This window comes from Colius striatus, chromosome 23 (genome assembly GCF_028858725.1).
Source record: "Colius striatus isolate bColStr4 chromosome 23, bColStr4.1.hap1, whole genome shotgun sequence".
Taxonomy (NCBI): Eukaryota; Metazoa; Chordata; class Aves; order Coliiformes; family Coliidae; genus Colius; species Colius striatus.
The window spans coordinates 4393082-4409059 of NC_084781.1; the positions used below are offsets into that span (position 1 = coordinate 4393082).

At 49.2% G+C, this 15978-nt stretch overlaps 1 protein-coding gene across 2 annotated transcripts in view; it reads right to left on the reverse strand.

Moving 5' to 3' along the window:
• Positions 1 to 1632: 1632 nt before the first annotated feature.
• Positions 1633 to 15978, reverse strand: part of SORL1 (sortilin related receptor 1) — a 40631-nt gene continuing 26285 nt past the window's right edge. For both annotated transcript variants that reach the window (XM_062014044.1, XM_062014043.1), the window contains exons 30-48: positions 15407 to 15541; positions 15002 to 15157; positions 14408 to 14557; positions 14021 to 14149; positions 12736 to 12868; positions 12066 to 12235; positions 11487 to 11599; positions 11302 to 11406; positions 10341 to 10413; positions 10032 to 10114; positions 9650 to 9746; positions 8894 to 9078; positions 8332 to 8451; positions 8086 to 8250; positions 7166 to 7340; positions 6861 to 6967; positions 6321 to 6513; positions 5546 to 5758; positions 1633 to 5202 (exon numbers count right to left, since the gene is read on the reverse strand). In XM_062014044.1, coding sequence (XP_061870028.1) covers positions 5135 to 5202; positions 5546 to 5758; positions 6321 to 6513; positions 6861 to 6967; positions 7166 to 7340; positions 8086 to 8250; positions 8332 to 8451; positions 8894 to 9078; positions 9650 to 9746; positions 10032 to 10114; positions 10341 to 10413; positions 11302 to 11406; positions 11487 to 11599; positions 12066 to 12235; positions 12736 to 12868; positions 14021 to 14149; positions 14408 to 14557; positions 15002 to 15157; positions 15407 to 15541 — 2570 coding nt within the window. In that variant the 3' untranslated portion in view covers positions 1633 to 5134. The remainder of the gene's footprint in view (positions 5203 to 5545; positions 5759 to 6320; positions 6514 to 6860; positions 6968 to 7165; positions 7341 to 8085; positions 8251 to 8331; positions 8452 to 8893; positions 9079 to 9649; positions 9747 to 10031; positions 10115 to 10340; positions 10414 to 11301; positions 11407 to 11486; positions 11600 to 12065; positions 12236 to 12735; positions 12869 to 14020; positions 14150 to 14407; positions 14558 to 15001; positions 15158 to 15406; positions 15542 to 15978) is intronic.

Below are 15978 nucleotides of genomic sequence, written 5' to 3' on the forward strand. Positions count from 1 at the left end.
CTTTTGGCTCCTCCATCCCAAATTCCAGCTTGAGTTCTGCTGTGAAATATCCTCAGTTATTTCATCTTCCCTGCCGAGAAAGGCTAAACACAACCGTTCAGGAGTCTGGCACAAGAAACTCGGGTTGCTTACTCAAAAGAGGAGCAGCGAGCCAGAACTTCAGCTGCTCTCTCTCAAGATCAGAGTGTGCATCTATTTCGTGAAAGGCTTAACCCATGCTGGGAAGTGCTTTTGCAGTCTTGGCCTAGCTGTATTTCCACCTGGCTCCTGCAGGTAGCTCGCTCAGTCCTAAAGAAGCAGTTGCGGTCCATCTGCTGGAAGCAGCCCTTGATGGTATCTGTAGGGGAGAGAGATGTAGTTTGAGGAACAGCAGAATGAGGGGAGCTTGGATCCAGGCCTCCCAGCTGGGTTGGTGCCATGTGCTCCAATCAAAACTCCTCTGGAGAAGCGGGTTCCTCCTCCTTGATGTGTTTTCCTGTCTCACAGCGGGGAACAATGTCTTGCAGCAGGAACACTCCCTTTTGGATCTTTTACTCTTCAGAGCCTCCTGTTTTCAAGGAATTCATAGAACAGTAACATCTTTTGACACCTTCCCCTCTTTGTCAGTTGTGTTCATTCAGAGGGTTCTATGGGGAAGGACAGACCTCTTAGAGAGCATCTTTCCTATCCATAGAAATCCACAGGTTTCATTGAAGAGGGGTGGCGTGAACGCATCCTATTTTCTGTCAAGCCTTTATTCTGTCAGTATTTTCTCAGTGACACTTAGTGCTGAAGCTTCAGAGTCACATGGACTACTTGAACAGCAAGTAGGTGCATGGGAATGAGGTGTAACTTCTCGTACCTCCTGGAGGGAGCAATCTATTCTAGCAACAATAGGGGAAAATCGGCTTCCTTCATGAAGAAGGGGGCAAGAGTGGAGGAAGGAAGGAATGGGTGTTTGTTAATGTTGCCTTAAGCTAAACATTAATGAAGTGCAACACTTAAGATGCTTGCACACCTCAATTATGTCCACTGAGCTCACATGTCGCCTTTCCAATTATGCAGGCTAAAAAACAAGGTACGTGTGAAGAGGCTGGTGCCTGCTTATTACCTCTCCCTGCAAGCAGCCATTCTGCTTTCCTTCAGCTGCTCGGCTTGTCAGGTGTACATGTGCACAGAGGGTTGCACACAGCAGCAGCCAAGCTGCAGACACAGCACACGGTGCAGGGAAGGGGCTGGTGTGGAAAGATGGATTTTTCTTTTAAGCAGGGAAATCGATGTGTGATGTGAGCGAGGAGTCGGGCTCAGGGCAGGAGATGGAGCTGTGCAAACGTGGAAGGTGGAGCTCAGAAAGGCTGGAAATGTCGTGCGGTTGTCTGAGGGTGTTGCTTACTGACTGGTGCTGACCTTGAAGGAAGGACCCAAGAACCAGACAGATACGTGATTGCACTGTGAATGTTACAGGTGCTTCTCTGGTAAGATTCTGCTGCTCCTTCTGCAGGAAGCTCAGTTGTTGTTCTGATCCTCCTGTTAGGTTACAGAATTCATGTTGTAAAACAAAAACCAAGTGCAGTGCAGGGGGAAAAAGTCTCCTTTTCACACACAGAGGTCAGAGAATAATTTTGGAAGCCAGGAATTGTTTTGTTTACCCAGTCCACTTTTATTATTATCATTAATTGGGGGGGATGGGGGGAAGGGAAGACAAAAACTCCTTCAAAATTGTGCAATAACAGAGCAGAAATCAGTGAATTGAAAAAAAAAACCCAACCCAAAATGCAACAACAACAAAAGACACAGTAGCTATTCAAAATGGCATAGTATTAAACTTCACTTAAGGAACCAGATTAGAAGCTGACACTACCTCTAAAAAAAAAACCACCTCATTAGAGACTGGCTGCTTGTAGGCTGCTGCTCCTTGGGAAGGACCAATTATAAATGTTACAGCTTAGTTCCTGAAGGTGCTCTCTGGGTCCAAGAGTAACTCACTCAATTGCACCATTTCTCTTCTGAAGTCCACTTGAAGGAGATTTGAAAGCTGTTTTGGGAAAAATGTTATTTTCTTCTCTCCCAAACACAATTTTACATTGGTTGAGTTTGTCATTAAATACTTCCCTGTCCCTACAAGGAGATTGCAAGTGTGCAGATCCCAGGACTGAAATCTGCCCTGTGAGGAAAGGGGGAGTTGCTGGCTCAGGTGAGGTGAGTTTGGGGCTGCTTTAGGTGACTTTAGGCACAGGGTTCCTATGAAGTAACCCCAAGTCAGCTCCCAGAAGCTGGGGTAACAATTCATGTCACTTTGCATAAAGCTACTGCAACAAAACCAGAAGGAAACAGGCATCCACGTACCGTATTTACAGCAGAACCCTCCCACCCCCTATACATCTCTGTGAACAAGATTCCATGCTTCAAAAGTTCATAAAAATATACAATATACCCAGAATTGCATCTGTCCTGCTCCCTCCCTGCCTGGAGCTTAGACTTTATCTCTATAGAAAATACACTAGCCCTGTGAAGTTGCTTCGCTGAGAGCACAGTGGTGATTTTTGCAATGAAAGGGAAGTTTGGGAGAGGGTAAGGTGTGTCGGTGCATTACAGTACTGTCCACAGCAGGTGAATTCAGCTTTGCTCAGAGCCTGGCTGCTGCAGTGTCCCCAGACCCCTGTGCAATATGGGGGGACTCTGCAGACTGAGCCCACATTGCACTAGAGAGGCACAGGTAACCAAAAGTGCTGCTTTTGAGTATAGGATTACAACAAAAATGCTTTGCTGGCAACAGACTGAGCTCCATACGAGTGTTACTGAGCCGTGGGTACAAAGGAGCCTTTCAGAGTGGCCAGAAGTGACCTGTCCCCCAGCTGATGCTTGAAGCAGCCAAAGAAGGGATTTCTGCAGAATATAAAGTGGTTACAGGAGGGTCCCCCTTGGCATCTGTCTTCCAGGTAAAGACTAAATTCTCCTCACCTTAACTGGAGCAGGATTTACCCTGGGGGAGTGAAGTAGCAGTATTTAACCAGTATTAACTCTCATCAGAGACACCAGCTTCTGGGATACCATCCTGTAATTTTCAGTTACCTGTGCCTTAAATGTTTGCCTGATAAGGGGTTCAGTACTCTTTCTCTCTGCTTTTAGGCTTTCTTTCCTGTATAAAATCCTTTGATTTATTTCTTTAGAAGAGTTTAGCCTCTGGGTCAGATTCTGGTCTCTCTTATGTAACTGTAATTCCAGGCAAATGGAGCTACACACACTGGGTCGATTTATTCAAAATCATTTACTCCTGAACAGCACCAGACCCACTAATAATGGTACAAATATTGCACCTCTGCAAGCTTGCTGCTACTTATAAAAATCTGAGTACAGTTTGGTCCCAGCTTTGGGGAGGGGGGGAAAAAAAACCTGTCACTGGGAATGGTAAAGACCAGTAATTGAAAATAGAGTTAGTATTTCTCTAGAGTATCAAACCACGCAGAACTTCTGTCCATGTAATGAAAGGCATCAGTCACGTATCAAAACATAGTTGCCCTCTCTTGTTTCATCTCTAGGAAGACTATAATTACAACTTAATTCACACAGCAAAAAACACAAGCAGCTTTTGGTTTCAACAAAGCAAACAGCGTGACGAGACAGCGTCGTGTACTTTCCTGGTGTGAAGGTTTGCATATATAGAGCACGGACCCGTGTGCATCCGCTCGTGTGGTCGCCCCTGGGTTGGCAAGTAGCTGCATTCCTGGTGAGAGTCACATTTTGCTATCACAAGGGGAAAAAAAACCAAACAAGCTCCACAATGGTAACCAGACATTTTTTGGCTCTGTAGCCAGTATGATGTCTACTGGAAACGTGAGATGACTAGCGATGAGGAAACAATTTATGTGTGTGTGTGTGTATATATATATGTTACTTCTAAAGCTTGGAGGTACAACCCCAGGTGCTTTTAGGAAATGGTAATGAAGGAGGATCAAATCCCTGCTGGAAAGCAAATGAATTTAGATGCTTAGTAATTACTGCTGGGTATGAGTGAGGCAAATGTGGATGTGAAGCTGCTCGTTGTTGCACACGGCAGAGGCTCCCTCTTCTGTCGCATCTCAGAGAAGCTCCACAGGAGAGAAAGGGCCCCTGGGAACTGTTTTAAGGTGTGTGCTTGAACTTCAAGCAGTGGCAAATTTTTGCAGGGATGTTAAATGACATAAATTCCAGATGAATGAGGCCACAGGTGATGGGCACGGGCAGCAGGTCGGTTAACCATGGATGCAGAGGGCACCGTGTTTGGTGCTGCTGCAGACTTGAAAGTGAGGGTCAAAACTGAGAAGCCTGGGCCAAAAAAAGCCCCCAAAACCCTCCTGCTCATGGCCTGTGGCAAGGGTTTGCACAACCCTTGGCAGCGTGGCTCAGTAGGGACGGTTTTGGCTTACAGGTACAGCAGCAGCAAGCTAAACTCATCCAGTATGTTGTGCCATACCTTGACTGCTGAAAGAGCAGGTCTTTTAATAAGGAGGGGTGGGAATAATATGTAAAAATAAGGATTCTTATTTTCATGGCAAGAACAATGATGGGGATGCCCAGATACAACTGCCTTGCAAGATAAAGTGGCACATGTTCTACACAACAACGTGTACAATGTCTGACAACGTTGGAAACCTGTTCTCAAGCAGATTTCCCAATAAATTAACACAACAAAAACACTGTCATAGAAAACAAAGTCCAAAGGAATTGTTATTTTTCTTTCATTTTCAAAAGTAAAAGCAAAACCTTCAGGGACTATATTACTTATCTCTCTCTCTCTACATATATAATCTCCTGAATCTGTTTAAATAAAGGTATTCTTGTCTTAGAAAAATAAAAGGAGTAGCCAATTTAGTCAACAGGAGGTTATCTCACAGACTGAAAAGCATGCCCAGCAAGCATAGCCTTGTAAGACTAAATTAATGTTAAATCAAAGCAATTTGTTACTAAACTGACCTAGAGTCTGCAGTTCACAGTTGATTACTACAAAGTGTATCTTAAAATGTTCTTCCTTTTTTTGTTTTTGGCCCATATAAAAATAACATATTGCAACTGAAAGTGCATTTTTAAAATAAACAATCAACTATTTTTTTTTTTATCAAATGAAATATTTACACCATTTGGTTGGGGTTTCTTTTTTACAGTCAGGAACTGGGCTTCAGGCGATGACCATGGGAACGTCATCTGAAAATCCAGTTATCATCGGCGCCTCGTCATCCTCATCTCCTGAAAAACAGACCCACCCTGCTGTTAGGCTGCCCTCAGCATGGCACAGGGAATGACTGAACAGGCTTCAGGGAATGACTGAACAGGCTACCAACAAGCAGGTATGTTCTGGCTTTGCTTGTGCTCTTCTATCTGTTATATTGGGGTTTTCACCAATTGGAATCAGAGGGAGTGGTTTCAGTGAAGTTGCTTAGAATGTTTGTACTGGGACAGCTTTGTACTCTTAGGGCAAGATCAAATCCATAGAGGTTTTTATGGCCCTTCAAAGCATGCTAGAGAAGTTTGGTCTTGCCCAGGCTTCACACCCTTAAGCTGTCCATGCATGAAAGCAGGGCATACGTACCTAAATCATCTCCTGAGGAGAATATGGCCGAGCCCAGGCGAGAGCTGTAGTGGCTGTTGGCAAAGGCAGTGAAGCTGTTCTGCAGCCGTCTGTGCCTCATGTACAACACCACAAAGCCAATCCCCAGGGTCACCAGCAGCAGGAACAGCACTGGGACCACGATGGCAGCAACATCAGTAGATCTACCAGATTTTGATGCAGAAGAGTCTTCACCTAAGATGAGGGAAGAAAGGTGGCATCAGAGACCCACAGCAGCTTGTGCCTGTTGCCCCTTGTCCTTGTCACTGGGCACTGTAGTAAAAAGTCTGTCCCAGCAGTCTTTTAGGTATTTAGTAGCATTTTCTTCTCTAGACTGAACAGCCCCAGCTCTTGCAGCCTTTCCTCATTAAAGAAGTGCTTCAGTCCCATCAGCATCGCTGTAGCCTTGTGCTGGCCTCCCTCCAGAAGTTCTCTGTTGCTTTTGAAACGAGGAGCCCAGAACTAGACACTGTACTCCAGTTGAGGCCTCACCAGGGAAGAGCAGAGGGGGAGCAGAACTCCCTTGACAAGTCCACTCTCTTCTTCATGCTCCCCAGGATGCCATTGGCCTCCTTGCCCATGAGGGCACACTGCTGCTCATGTTTATTTGCTGCCCATCAGCTCTCCTAGGTCCCTTTCTCCCTGTACCAGGGCATGGGGCTGTCCCTCCCTAGGTGCAATTTGCCCTTGTTAAATCTCATGAGGTTCCTGTGCCTACCAAGTCTTTGTTAGGTGGATGGTGACAGCAGGGACTTACCAGTTCCTAGCTCATCATAGAGAAGCGTGGCAGGCTCGCCACACATCTGCCCACCATACAGGCACCTGGCCTGGACACTGAACGAGTAGTTGTGACCTATCTTCAGGTTGGAGACTTTGAAGAAGTTCTCAGTGGTGTTGCCGAGATAAACCGTGATGTTCATCAGGCTGTCGAACATGTGAACCTCGTAGCCCTGAGAGTTGGGAAAACACAGACACAGGCTTGGCTGCAGAGATCAGGTTTGCTCTTTCCAACGAGGCTTTGGGGGGGTTCTTTGGTTACTTGTTCCCCAGTCCTTCCACATGCAACAGCTGACCCTTCCCAAGAGGGTAATCATCTTCCTAAAAGGTGACTGATTGGATCTATCAGCATTAGTGCCTTAGTCACGATACAGACTGAAGTGAGCTCTATGTAGAGGGCTCACCATGGACCCTTTGAGGAGCAGAGTGCAATGGTGACTGTAAAGTCTGTGCTAGCAGCCTTGCAGTGGCTCTGCTCTTCTGAGACCCTGCCTGGAGCACAGGAGACAGCACAACTTACCCGGCTTTCATTGAAATTGCTTTCCTTTAATGCCAAACTCTTCCAGAAAAGCAGCACATGGTCGTTCTCTGTGATGATTTTCAAGGCATCTGGTGCAGAGAGGGGAACTGCAAAGGAGCAAAACACAGCAGCAGGCAGGTCAGCTTCTGGCTGATGAACAGCAGCGAGGGCACTTGTGAAACTCAGTTGTTTTTAGAGATCAGCACAGCACTTGGCTTAGGAAAGGGCTGTACCTGAGGAGGATACTGTGGCACGTAACCTCCCAGGAGGTTTTCAGGGTTATTTTGCAAGGGCTCTTTCCTTACCTGTGTTGATCTTCATGCTGGATTCTTTGCTCATATTTCCCAGTTGGACAATGACGTGGTATTTGCCTCCCGGTTCGAGTTTCTTAATGGTGTACTCCACCGTGCTGTTCTGGGTTTTCACTTTGTAGATTTTATCTGTTTTTCTCACTAAATCTTTAACAGCCACAGCATATAACTGGAGGGGGGAGGAAAGGCACACACAGTGAAGGATCTGACTTCTCTGCACACTCATACAACGGAGCCATCTCATACAACGGTGGGGCAACCATTGTGGATTAAGCCATAAGTAAGTAGAAGTAAGATTCCAAGCCTTGTGCTGCACCTGCTGAATCCCTGAGGTCAGTTCTTACAGACACTGAGAAGTGTAGCTACTGGAACTAGAGTTCTGCAGAGTGCTACAGAACCAGAGGGCAGGAGGAAAACCTCAGGTTGCCTTTCTTCACGCAGCGCGAGGATGCGACTCAAACTCCCATCCCAGTTCCCAGTTGTGACAGGGAGATTTATACCTTCCAACCTCTGCTCTTACAGCCTCTGGGCCAGGAGTGGAAAGCTTGCTGAGGGAACAACTCCCCTTCAGCAGAGCGAGACCTGCCTGAATGCTGGCTGCCAGAAAACAGACCCAGCCTTTGTGGGAGCCGCACAGGGGAGGGGTCTGCTGGCCAGCCCGGACTCCAGGGCAGAGCTGAAGCCCAAGAAAGTGTTTCAGCACATGCCAAAGTTAATTTGCAGCAAACAGAGATCCCAGACCTGACTCTTTTTAAACGTTCTAGGCCTGAGCTCATGTGAGGAGAGGAAATGCGGGTCGTGGAGGCATCAGCGACTTGACCAGGGTGAGGCAGACCCCATCTCAGGGCAGGGATGTGTCTCAGAGGCAGTGCTCTGTGTGCAAAGGGGCAGGAGAAGGCGCTGGGAGATATTACCATGTCCTGGTCGGGCGAATCGTAGGGCGATTCCCACTTGACGACGGCGAAGGTCTTGCCGGTGCGCACGGAGTGGAGGTGGCGCGGGGGAAGGCGGTTGTCCGGGATCATCTTCACCACCACGGAGTCGGACGGTGGCCCCCGGTAAGGAGCCATCACACGGACCTCGAGGGGAGGACACGGCGCCTAACGCTGCGGCCTTGGGCAGCGAGGCAGGGAGGAAGGGGAAGCGGAGGAGGAGCTCACCAGAAAGAGGTACTGCTCGTCCCGCTGCACCAGCACCGTGATGTTGTGGGAGGTCGTGGTGGTGTTGTGAGGGCTCCTGTACAGCTCCAGGAAGGATGTAGCATAAAAGACACCATAGACCTGGGGAGGAAGAGCAGGGCAGGGATGGTACAGGAGGTGTCAAGGGCCCCGAGCTCCCACCCAAACTTTCACCAGATGCTTTTTTAGGGACATGACAGAAAGGCCCCTTTTCCTCTGGGCACTGTCTCCTGCCCAAATTCATGTTCTGCCCACTTTCTCCCCACCCCAAACTCCTGGGCTCAGTGCACTCAAGCAAAAGGCCACTAGAGCATCTTTATAGCAGCCACTTCTGCACCAGCAGCTGAACACACGATGAGGTGGCTTCCCTTGCTTCTGTTGAAGGGGCAGCAGATGCTTTCCCTTGTTTTTTGAGCATAACATTTTCAGGGCCTTGCATTCAATCCCTGCAAGTCTGAAAACGGTTTAAAATTGTTGCTTTTGTTTTTGAGGCTGTGGGCTGGACCCCATCCTGGCCAGGGAGGAAAGAGAGTCGGTGCCTTACGACATTCCTGGGCCCGGTCCAGCTGCACTCCACCGCCGTCTGGTTGATGGCCTTGGCTTTGAGACTTGGCGATGCAGGTCTTGTCCCACTGGTCACCACATGTACAAAAGACAGAGGGCTGTCACCCAGCTCCGTCTTAGCCCAAGCAGAAATTTCATAGGGGGTGTGTGCTGTCAAATTTGCCACTGAGCAAGAAGAGAAACGGGCGCTATTAGGTGAGGCAAAGGACTGCGATGGCGGGGGGAGAGCACTAGGAAACAGCAGCAGCAGCCTTAGACTTGAGGCTGCCTCTCTCCATTCCTGTTTTGATTCATTTGGGGTTTGTTTTCTTTATACAGAAGCAGCTGAGACTCTGGAATCTAACCTAGCCTGTGCTCTCCTGCATTGGGACACTCATTGTATCTGTTCTCTACGTGCCAGTGACTTCTCCAGACCAGAAGGTAATTAACAGAGATACGAACTGTCTTTACATACAAGCCCAAGAAACTGTTGACCTTTTGCAGAGTAGATAAGGGGCCACAAGCAGAATGTGATAAGGCTAGTGCAGCTCTGGGGGAGGAATCCCAAATCTGCTTGAAATCTCTCAGCCTTAGGAAGAGAGGCCAAGCATTTGCTGGCTTGTCCTCTCCGGGCTTCTTCTTCCCTAAACAGAAACTACTCAGTAGAAGGGGAAAGAAAAGAGATCCCCCAGCTTTCCAGAAAGCCTTCCATGTGGTGTTGACTAAAGCAGAATGTGACAGTTTACAGAGAATTTACCTTTTTGGATGGACTTTTCTCCTTCTATGACCAGAGTCCTTTTTTCCTGCCTGTGCGTATCAAACGTCCAGTAGATGTTGACGACGTAGCCGCTGACCTGCAGAGCACAGAGGGCACATGGCATGGAGCCATCAGCTCAGCTGGCTGGGTGTGCAGGGAGAGAGTCACCACTGAAAGGCTTTGCATTGCAATTTTCCATCCTACTTCAGAGAGCTTTGGGGTTGAAACAGTTGATGAGGAGGGAAGGAATGATGTGGCATGAAATAACTGGTTTCCAAAAACAAGTGCAGTACTTCAACAGCTTATTCAGTATTCACTGCTCGGCCCATGCAGCCCTTTGCTGTGGTCACTTTAGTGTCAGGGGTAAAGGTTAAAACCCTACCTTGATGTTAGCAGTCATCCTTAGGCTGAAAGTGATGGAGTCCTCACCGTAGCTCTCTATGTGTATGACGGGTGGAGGAATGACTGGAAGCAAAGAGAGAAACAGCTATTACAGTAGCATAAAGAAATACCCATTCTTCTTTACAGCTCAAATCCAGGCTTTGGTTGTGCCAACCAGCTCTCACAGCAGGAAGCCCCCCATCTTTCCAGCCCCAGCCTTGCCTGTCTCTAAGACATGCATCTCTCACAGAGGACACTGACTTACATCCCGCCTTGTTGTTACTTTGTTGACTGAAACAGGAGCATTTACCTTTGCCTTTGATGGTGGTTATGGATTTGGAATCACTCCAGTTCCCCACTCCTCGACTAGTTACTGCAGCCACCTTTTCAGAGAGGAGAGGAGGTTAACATGAACCAACATTGTACAGTGCACACAGAGAGAGGGAGGTTAGAGCGAGGTTATGGACTGGGCAGAGCTTAGGAGAAAGGACTCAGAGGCAAACAATAGCTTAATTACTTGGCAATAAAATGCTTATTACAGAGATAAAGCAGGCTACTTTAAGTCAATTAAAGGAATCTAAGAGAAGGGAGGTGCATCCTCTTGGCAGAGAGCTGCTCTCTTACAAGATCTTTATGAGAGGAGCACATCAAGATAAGGAGCTCTGGACTGTCGGCAGGAGTGTGGGTAAGAACCACCCTGGCAAAGTCCACACAACAGCTGAGTCTAGTCCCAAGGATTTCTTTGGGCACAGATTATACAGACTATATATATTCTATATATAGAAGGAATACCACAGCAGGAAAGGGAGCATTTATCCCAGCTCCCAGTGAACTCCCCAGGAAGCCCCAGGGAGGATGGACAATGGCAACAGACATTTCCTAGGGCTTGCTGTGCAGACTTTCATTCCCTATTTTTATTCCCTCTGTACAATCAGCCAGCTTCTCCCACATGCATGCATTCCCCATGGGCAGGTCTGTTTCTTCTCCCAGTGACACAGGAAGGGCCAAATGTGGAGCAGCTTAGGTGCAATTGCAGTGCCATTGGAGTGGGCAATGAGTACTGCAGGTTGCAGAACACAGGAGAAGGAGCAGACCCAAGGGCCTTAATATACAATGTGCAACACAGAAGAGACAATGTACATTAGCAGTGCATATGGCAAGACCTGGTTGTGGGCTGACATGAAGGGGCAGGAGTATAAGTAGCACTGGAATGTGCAGGACTTGGTCTATTTATTGAGAGGAGGCACAGGCAGAGCTCTGAGAACACTCACCCTGACCGTGTATAAGGTGTTAACCTCTAAGTTCTTGATTTCAGTGTAGTTGCTGGTGGTTCTAAGGGATGACCACTCCTTGGATCCACTCCTGCTGTATTCCACCTAGGAGCACCAGAAGGAGGAAGGGGTGAAGGTTGTGAGCCCCAGCAGCCTCCCCCATCGCCCAGCCCATCGGCACTCACGATGAACTCCCGGATGAGGCCGTGGGCGTTCACGGGGGGACTCCAGCAGCCCATCACCACACCCTCAGCTTCTTTTTTCAGGGAGAGCTGAAGGTTAAAGGGAGCATCTGGTACTAGGGAAGAGAAGCAGAGGTGTCAGTGACAGTTGTGGCCGTGTGGCCAGACCACACGAGGAAAAGCAGGGACCCAACGGGGATGGCCAAGCAGTCCTGGCTTGCCTTTTCCATAACTGGTGAGGACAGGACTTGACTAAGCTCTTAGCTTTATTTTGCCTCCCTTCCCTCACCCCTGACCTCTACTTAGCAGCTAGGAATATCCTTGTAGCTTGCTGAAGGGTCTCAAAGGCTCAGCCCAGCACTGAGATGAACTTCCCAGCAATACTAAACCACTGAATAGTGGGGAAGAAAGAGGGGCAGGTGGGTGACTCAGCAGCCAAGGAATCCACAGCTTCTTCCCAGTTCAGCACAGTTCCCAGGCCTGTGGGACAACTCCTTTTTGTTTCTAACAGGGAATAACTCCACAGTATCTACTTTGTCAGTGTGCAGCAGGTCAGGGACCAGCCCATACAGGTCTACTTACGTCCTTCGGGTGCCCGGAGAGTGATGAAGTCATTGGTGTTGTAGACACGGCTGAGACACTGCACTTGGACCTTCACCTGATAGGTACAGTCAGGCTTCAGCACTCTCAGGACGCTGTTGGTTTTGTTGCTGTGGGTTTCCAAAATCTTCCAAACGCTTTCCCCAACCGTCCTGCACGGCAGAGTCACAACAGAGTCACCACCCTTCCCCTCAGCATGGTGTTTTAGTGACACAGGGGGCACAGCTTGTCCCAAAGGCTGCAACCATCTCTCTGAATGTTAAGAGCTTGCTCTTTGATTTTCTTTTTCTCAGGAAAGCCACATCAGCAGCTGGAGATGACGCCTGAAAGCCTGAACTACGTGTCTTAGTGACTTATGAACACCATCCTCCGAGGTCTCCTGTAACCTCTGTGCTAACCTCCTGACTTCATCCTCATCAGCAGTTATAATAAACAATAATAATCATTATTTAATACACTTAATCAGTGTTATGATGCAATAAACTTATAATGAAGTGCTGGTGGTGGTGGTATTACTGTGGAATAAACAATCTAGGAGGAAATGGATACAGCTTTGCACAACTGTGTCCGAGTTCTGGCTGATTTGCCAGACTTTGCTCATACTTCTCTTCAAGTGGCCATGACCCAAAGGGCCAAGTGTGGGGCACTGTACCTGTAGTAGATGTTGTAGACACAGGAGGAGGAGGAAGAGGACATCTTCTTGGGCCGTGTCCACGTCAGGGTAACAGCACCAGAGAAATCAGCCGTCCACTGGAGGTTCTGCACTTTGTACACGACTGTGTCATCTAAACAGAGAGGGAGGAAAGTGAGGCCAGGGCAGGGAAAGATGTCCTTTGCCCAGGAGAGAAATGGGAGTGATGTGGACAGCACACAGAACATGTGGAGGTAGAAAGAGGAGGATGTGCAGAGGAATATGTGTACAGTGTGGCCCAGCCCAGGGGGCTGCTGGGCTTTGTTCCCAGTGCTGCATAGAAACCAAACTGCACCGAGGCAAAGTCCTGGCCCTGTGTCTCTCAGGCTCCTGCTGATGAAGAGCAGTGGGTGGGCAGGGCTGGGGACACTCACAGGAGGGGACATAGACAGTAAGCACTCAGTATAACAGTTGACTTCAATCTCCAATGCTGGTTCCCCTCACCAGCCAATCCCAATCACTCAGTAATAAACAAAATGAAACCCACACCATAACCAAAGCCCCAAACAGAAATCTGTCAAGAGTGATTGGCCAGCAGTGTGTGGCCAGGCACCCCCACTGATGCTGGGGCACCATGGCTCTGTGCCATCACACACTCCTTGTTTCACTAGTGGGAGCTCTGGGGCTGGCCAGAGCCCATATGATACACCCAGTGAAGTTAACACCAAGCCTACACCTACACTGTGCAGCACTTAGTGTGTGCCATTGACAATGAGCACCCTCACTAGCAGGAACTCAGCATCCCCAAGCCACTCCCTCATTAGCAGTAATGCAGCACAGACCCTCACTAGCAGCACACCTGAGGCACAGAATGTGCACAAAACAGCCACTAACAGACATGAAACATCATCTCCATTGTCATCCCCACACTCCAATCACCACACCTCAGGAGCCTTCACCTCCTCATTCACAGGCCCTGTTCTGCCACTTGTGACATATGGCCAGCTTCCTTCCTTCACAACACACCCTGTCCAGACCTGCACCCTCTCCTGTACAGCCACACACATCACTGTTATTCCTTTCCTTGATTACACTTCTCAGTCACTGCTTTCTGCCACCTTACAGCAAGAATCACTACACCATCCTTCTCTACATTGCCACTCCTCTCATTACTCCTATCCAACATCATTATTCCTGTCCAGAGGTGCCCTGGACAGCACCTGTTGAGAATAAAAGATCACACATCCAAACCAGCATCCCTGTATGTGTTCCCAGAACCAGCCAAGGAGGATGGTGTGCCACTCACCAGTGCAGTTCCTCTCATCACTGCTGTCTGCACAGTCCAGGTACCCATCGCACCGCTCTGCTGCCATGATGCAGCTCTCCCCATCCTCACACCTGTACCCATTGGGGCACTCCAGGCTGCTGTGAGTAGCTGCAAGACAAACAACAGTTTTACAATCAAGACAGTACATTTCCATCAGCAGCACTGGCCTGCTTGCAAAGCCAGTGCTGCCCTGGCTAGAAATGGCACCACTGTCCAGCTGTCTCATTTTGGCTCTGTCTCCTGCCACAGGTGCCAATACCTGTTAGGACTTTATATTCCTGTCCAATTGTCATGTTTCATTGACTATAAAGCATTTCACCTGCACTGTGGCTCCCCCCACCCACCCCACGAGCCCCCCACACTCACGGCAGCCCCTCTCATCCGTGCCATCCTGGCAGTCCCTCTGCCCATCGCAGTGTTTCCAGTTGGGGATGCACTTGTGCAGCTGCTCACACTCAAACTCTGACTTGCTGCAGCGTCCTGGGAGCACGGAGGAGGTGGCTGTGGCATTGGGTCCTGCACACAAGGCAAGCAGCCAGTTAGCAAAACAAATACAGAATCCAAAGTCCAAAACCTGTCCCCAGGTCCTGGCACCACTAGATGGCAATCGCTTCCCATCTAGCAGGTACATGAGCATAAGCCATCTTCTCTCTGGACTGCACAGGGCTGGAGGAGCAACTGGTTTGCAGGGCTTATCCAGCACTGCAGGAAGATTCAATCTTCTTTTATCTTCAGCATATGCACGTTGAAAAACAATGCTGCTGCCGCTGCCCTGCTGTCACCTTGCCAGAGGAACCCCTTCCCAAGAACCCCCCTCCACCAACAGAGGAGAGGAGCTCTAAAAGCACAGAAAGGAAAGTAAGGTGCAGAAGGAAGGGGGTGCAAAGGAAAGGGGTGCAAAGGAAAGGGGTGCAAAGGAAAGGGGTGCAAAGGAAAGGGGTGCAGAAGGGAGGGGCTCACCTTTAGTCGGGCAGGCCTCCTCATCAGAGCCATCAGCACAGTCCCTGTAGCCGTCACACACCCAGCTGTTGGTGACACAGGCTCCGCTGTTGCAGCGAAAGTGGTTGGCAGCACACGGTGCCGGAGCCGACGGCGTCACAGCCTGGACACGAGACCCTGCAAACACAGGCTCCTCAGAGCTGGGCTGAGGGAACCTGCTCCTGCCCCAGCTGCCTCAAAGCCACCTGCTGCAGAGGCACAGGGCAAATGGCAAGACCTTATAAGCCCAAGGTCACTATTACAAGCCAAATGTTTCCAGCTGCAGGCAAGAATCTGTATCTGCTGTGATGGAAGGCAGCTGATGGTAGTCCCTCAGCATGCCCCAGCCCAGGCAGGGCTCCAGAGTGGAGCACCACGTGCCCTTACCCTCACAGTCCTTCTCATCCGACCAGTCCCCGCAGTCGTTCTCCTCGTCGCACTTCCAGCGGTTGGGGATGCAGTGCCCATTCCCACACTGGAACTGGTAGAACCGGGAGCAGTCCGGGGGCTCTGTTGGGTTTTCTGACAACAAGAGGAGAGTCCCAGCTTTATCTCACCAGCAGCAGCACAGCTGAGGTGTGTGAGTGCTACAGAATGAGCTGCAGCTAGCCCAGACACCATCACCCTGTTTGCCTAAGACGGGCAGGGTCCCTTTGCTTCATCTCCAGCATCCTTATTCCTCATGGCCCTGTTACCACCACTATGATGTCTGTGCTGGTGACTTCGTGGCCACACATTACCTTACACTCTCAGCAGCAGAGCTGACAGCACAATTCAAACAGGGCAGGGCAGAGATGTGGAAGCAAACCCTACAACTCTGAAACAAAGACACGAGTGCCTCATCTGGCTGGGTACAGCTCCTGCAGCTGCCCAGGGAATGCTGGTAAATATTGAGTTTGGCTCAGAACTGCCTGTCTGCCTTGGGCTGGGAATCTGTGCAGGAAATATGGTCACACAGG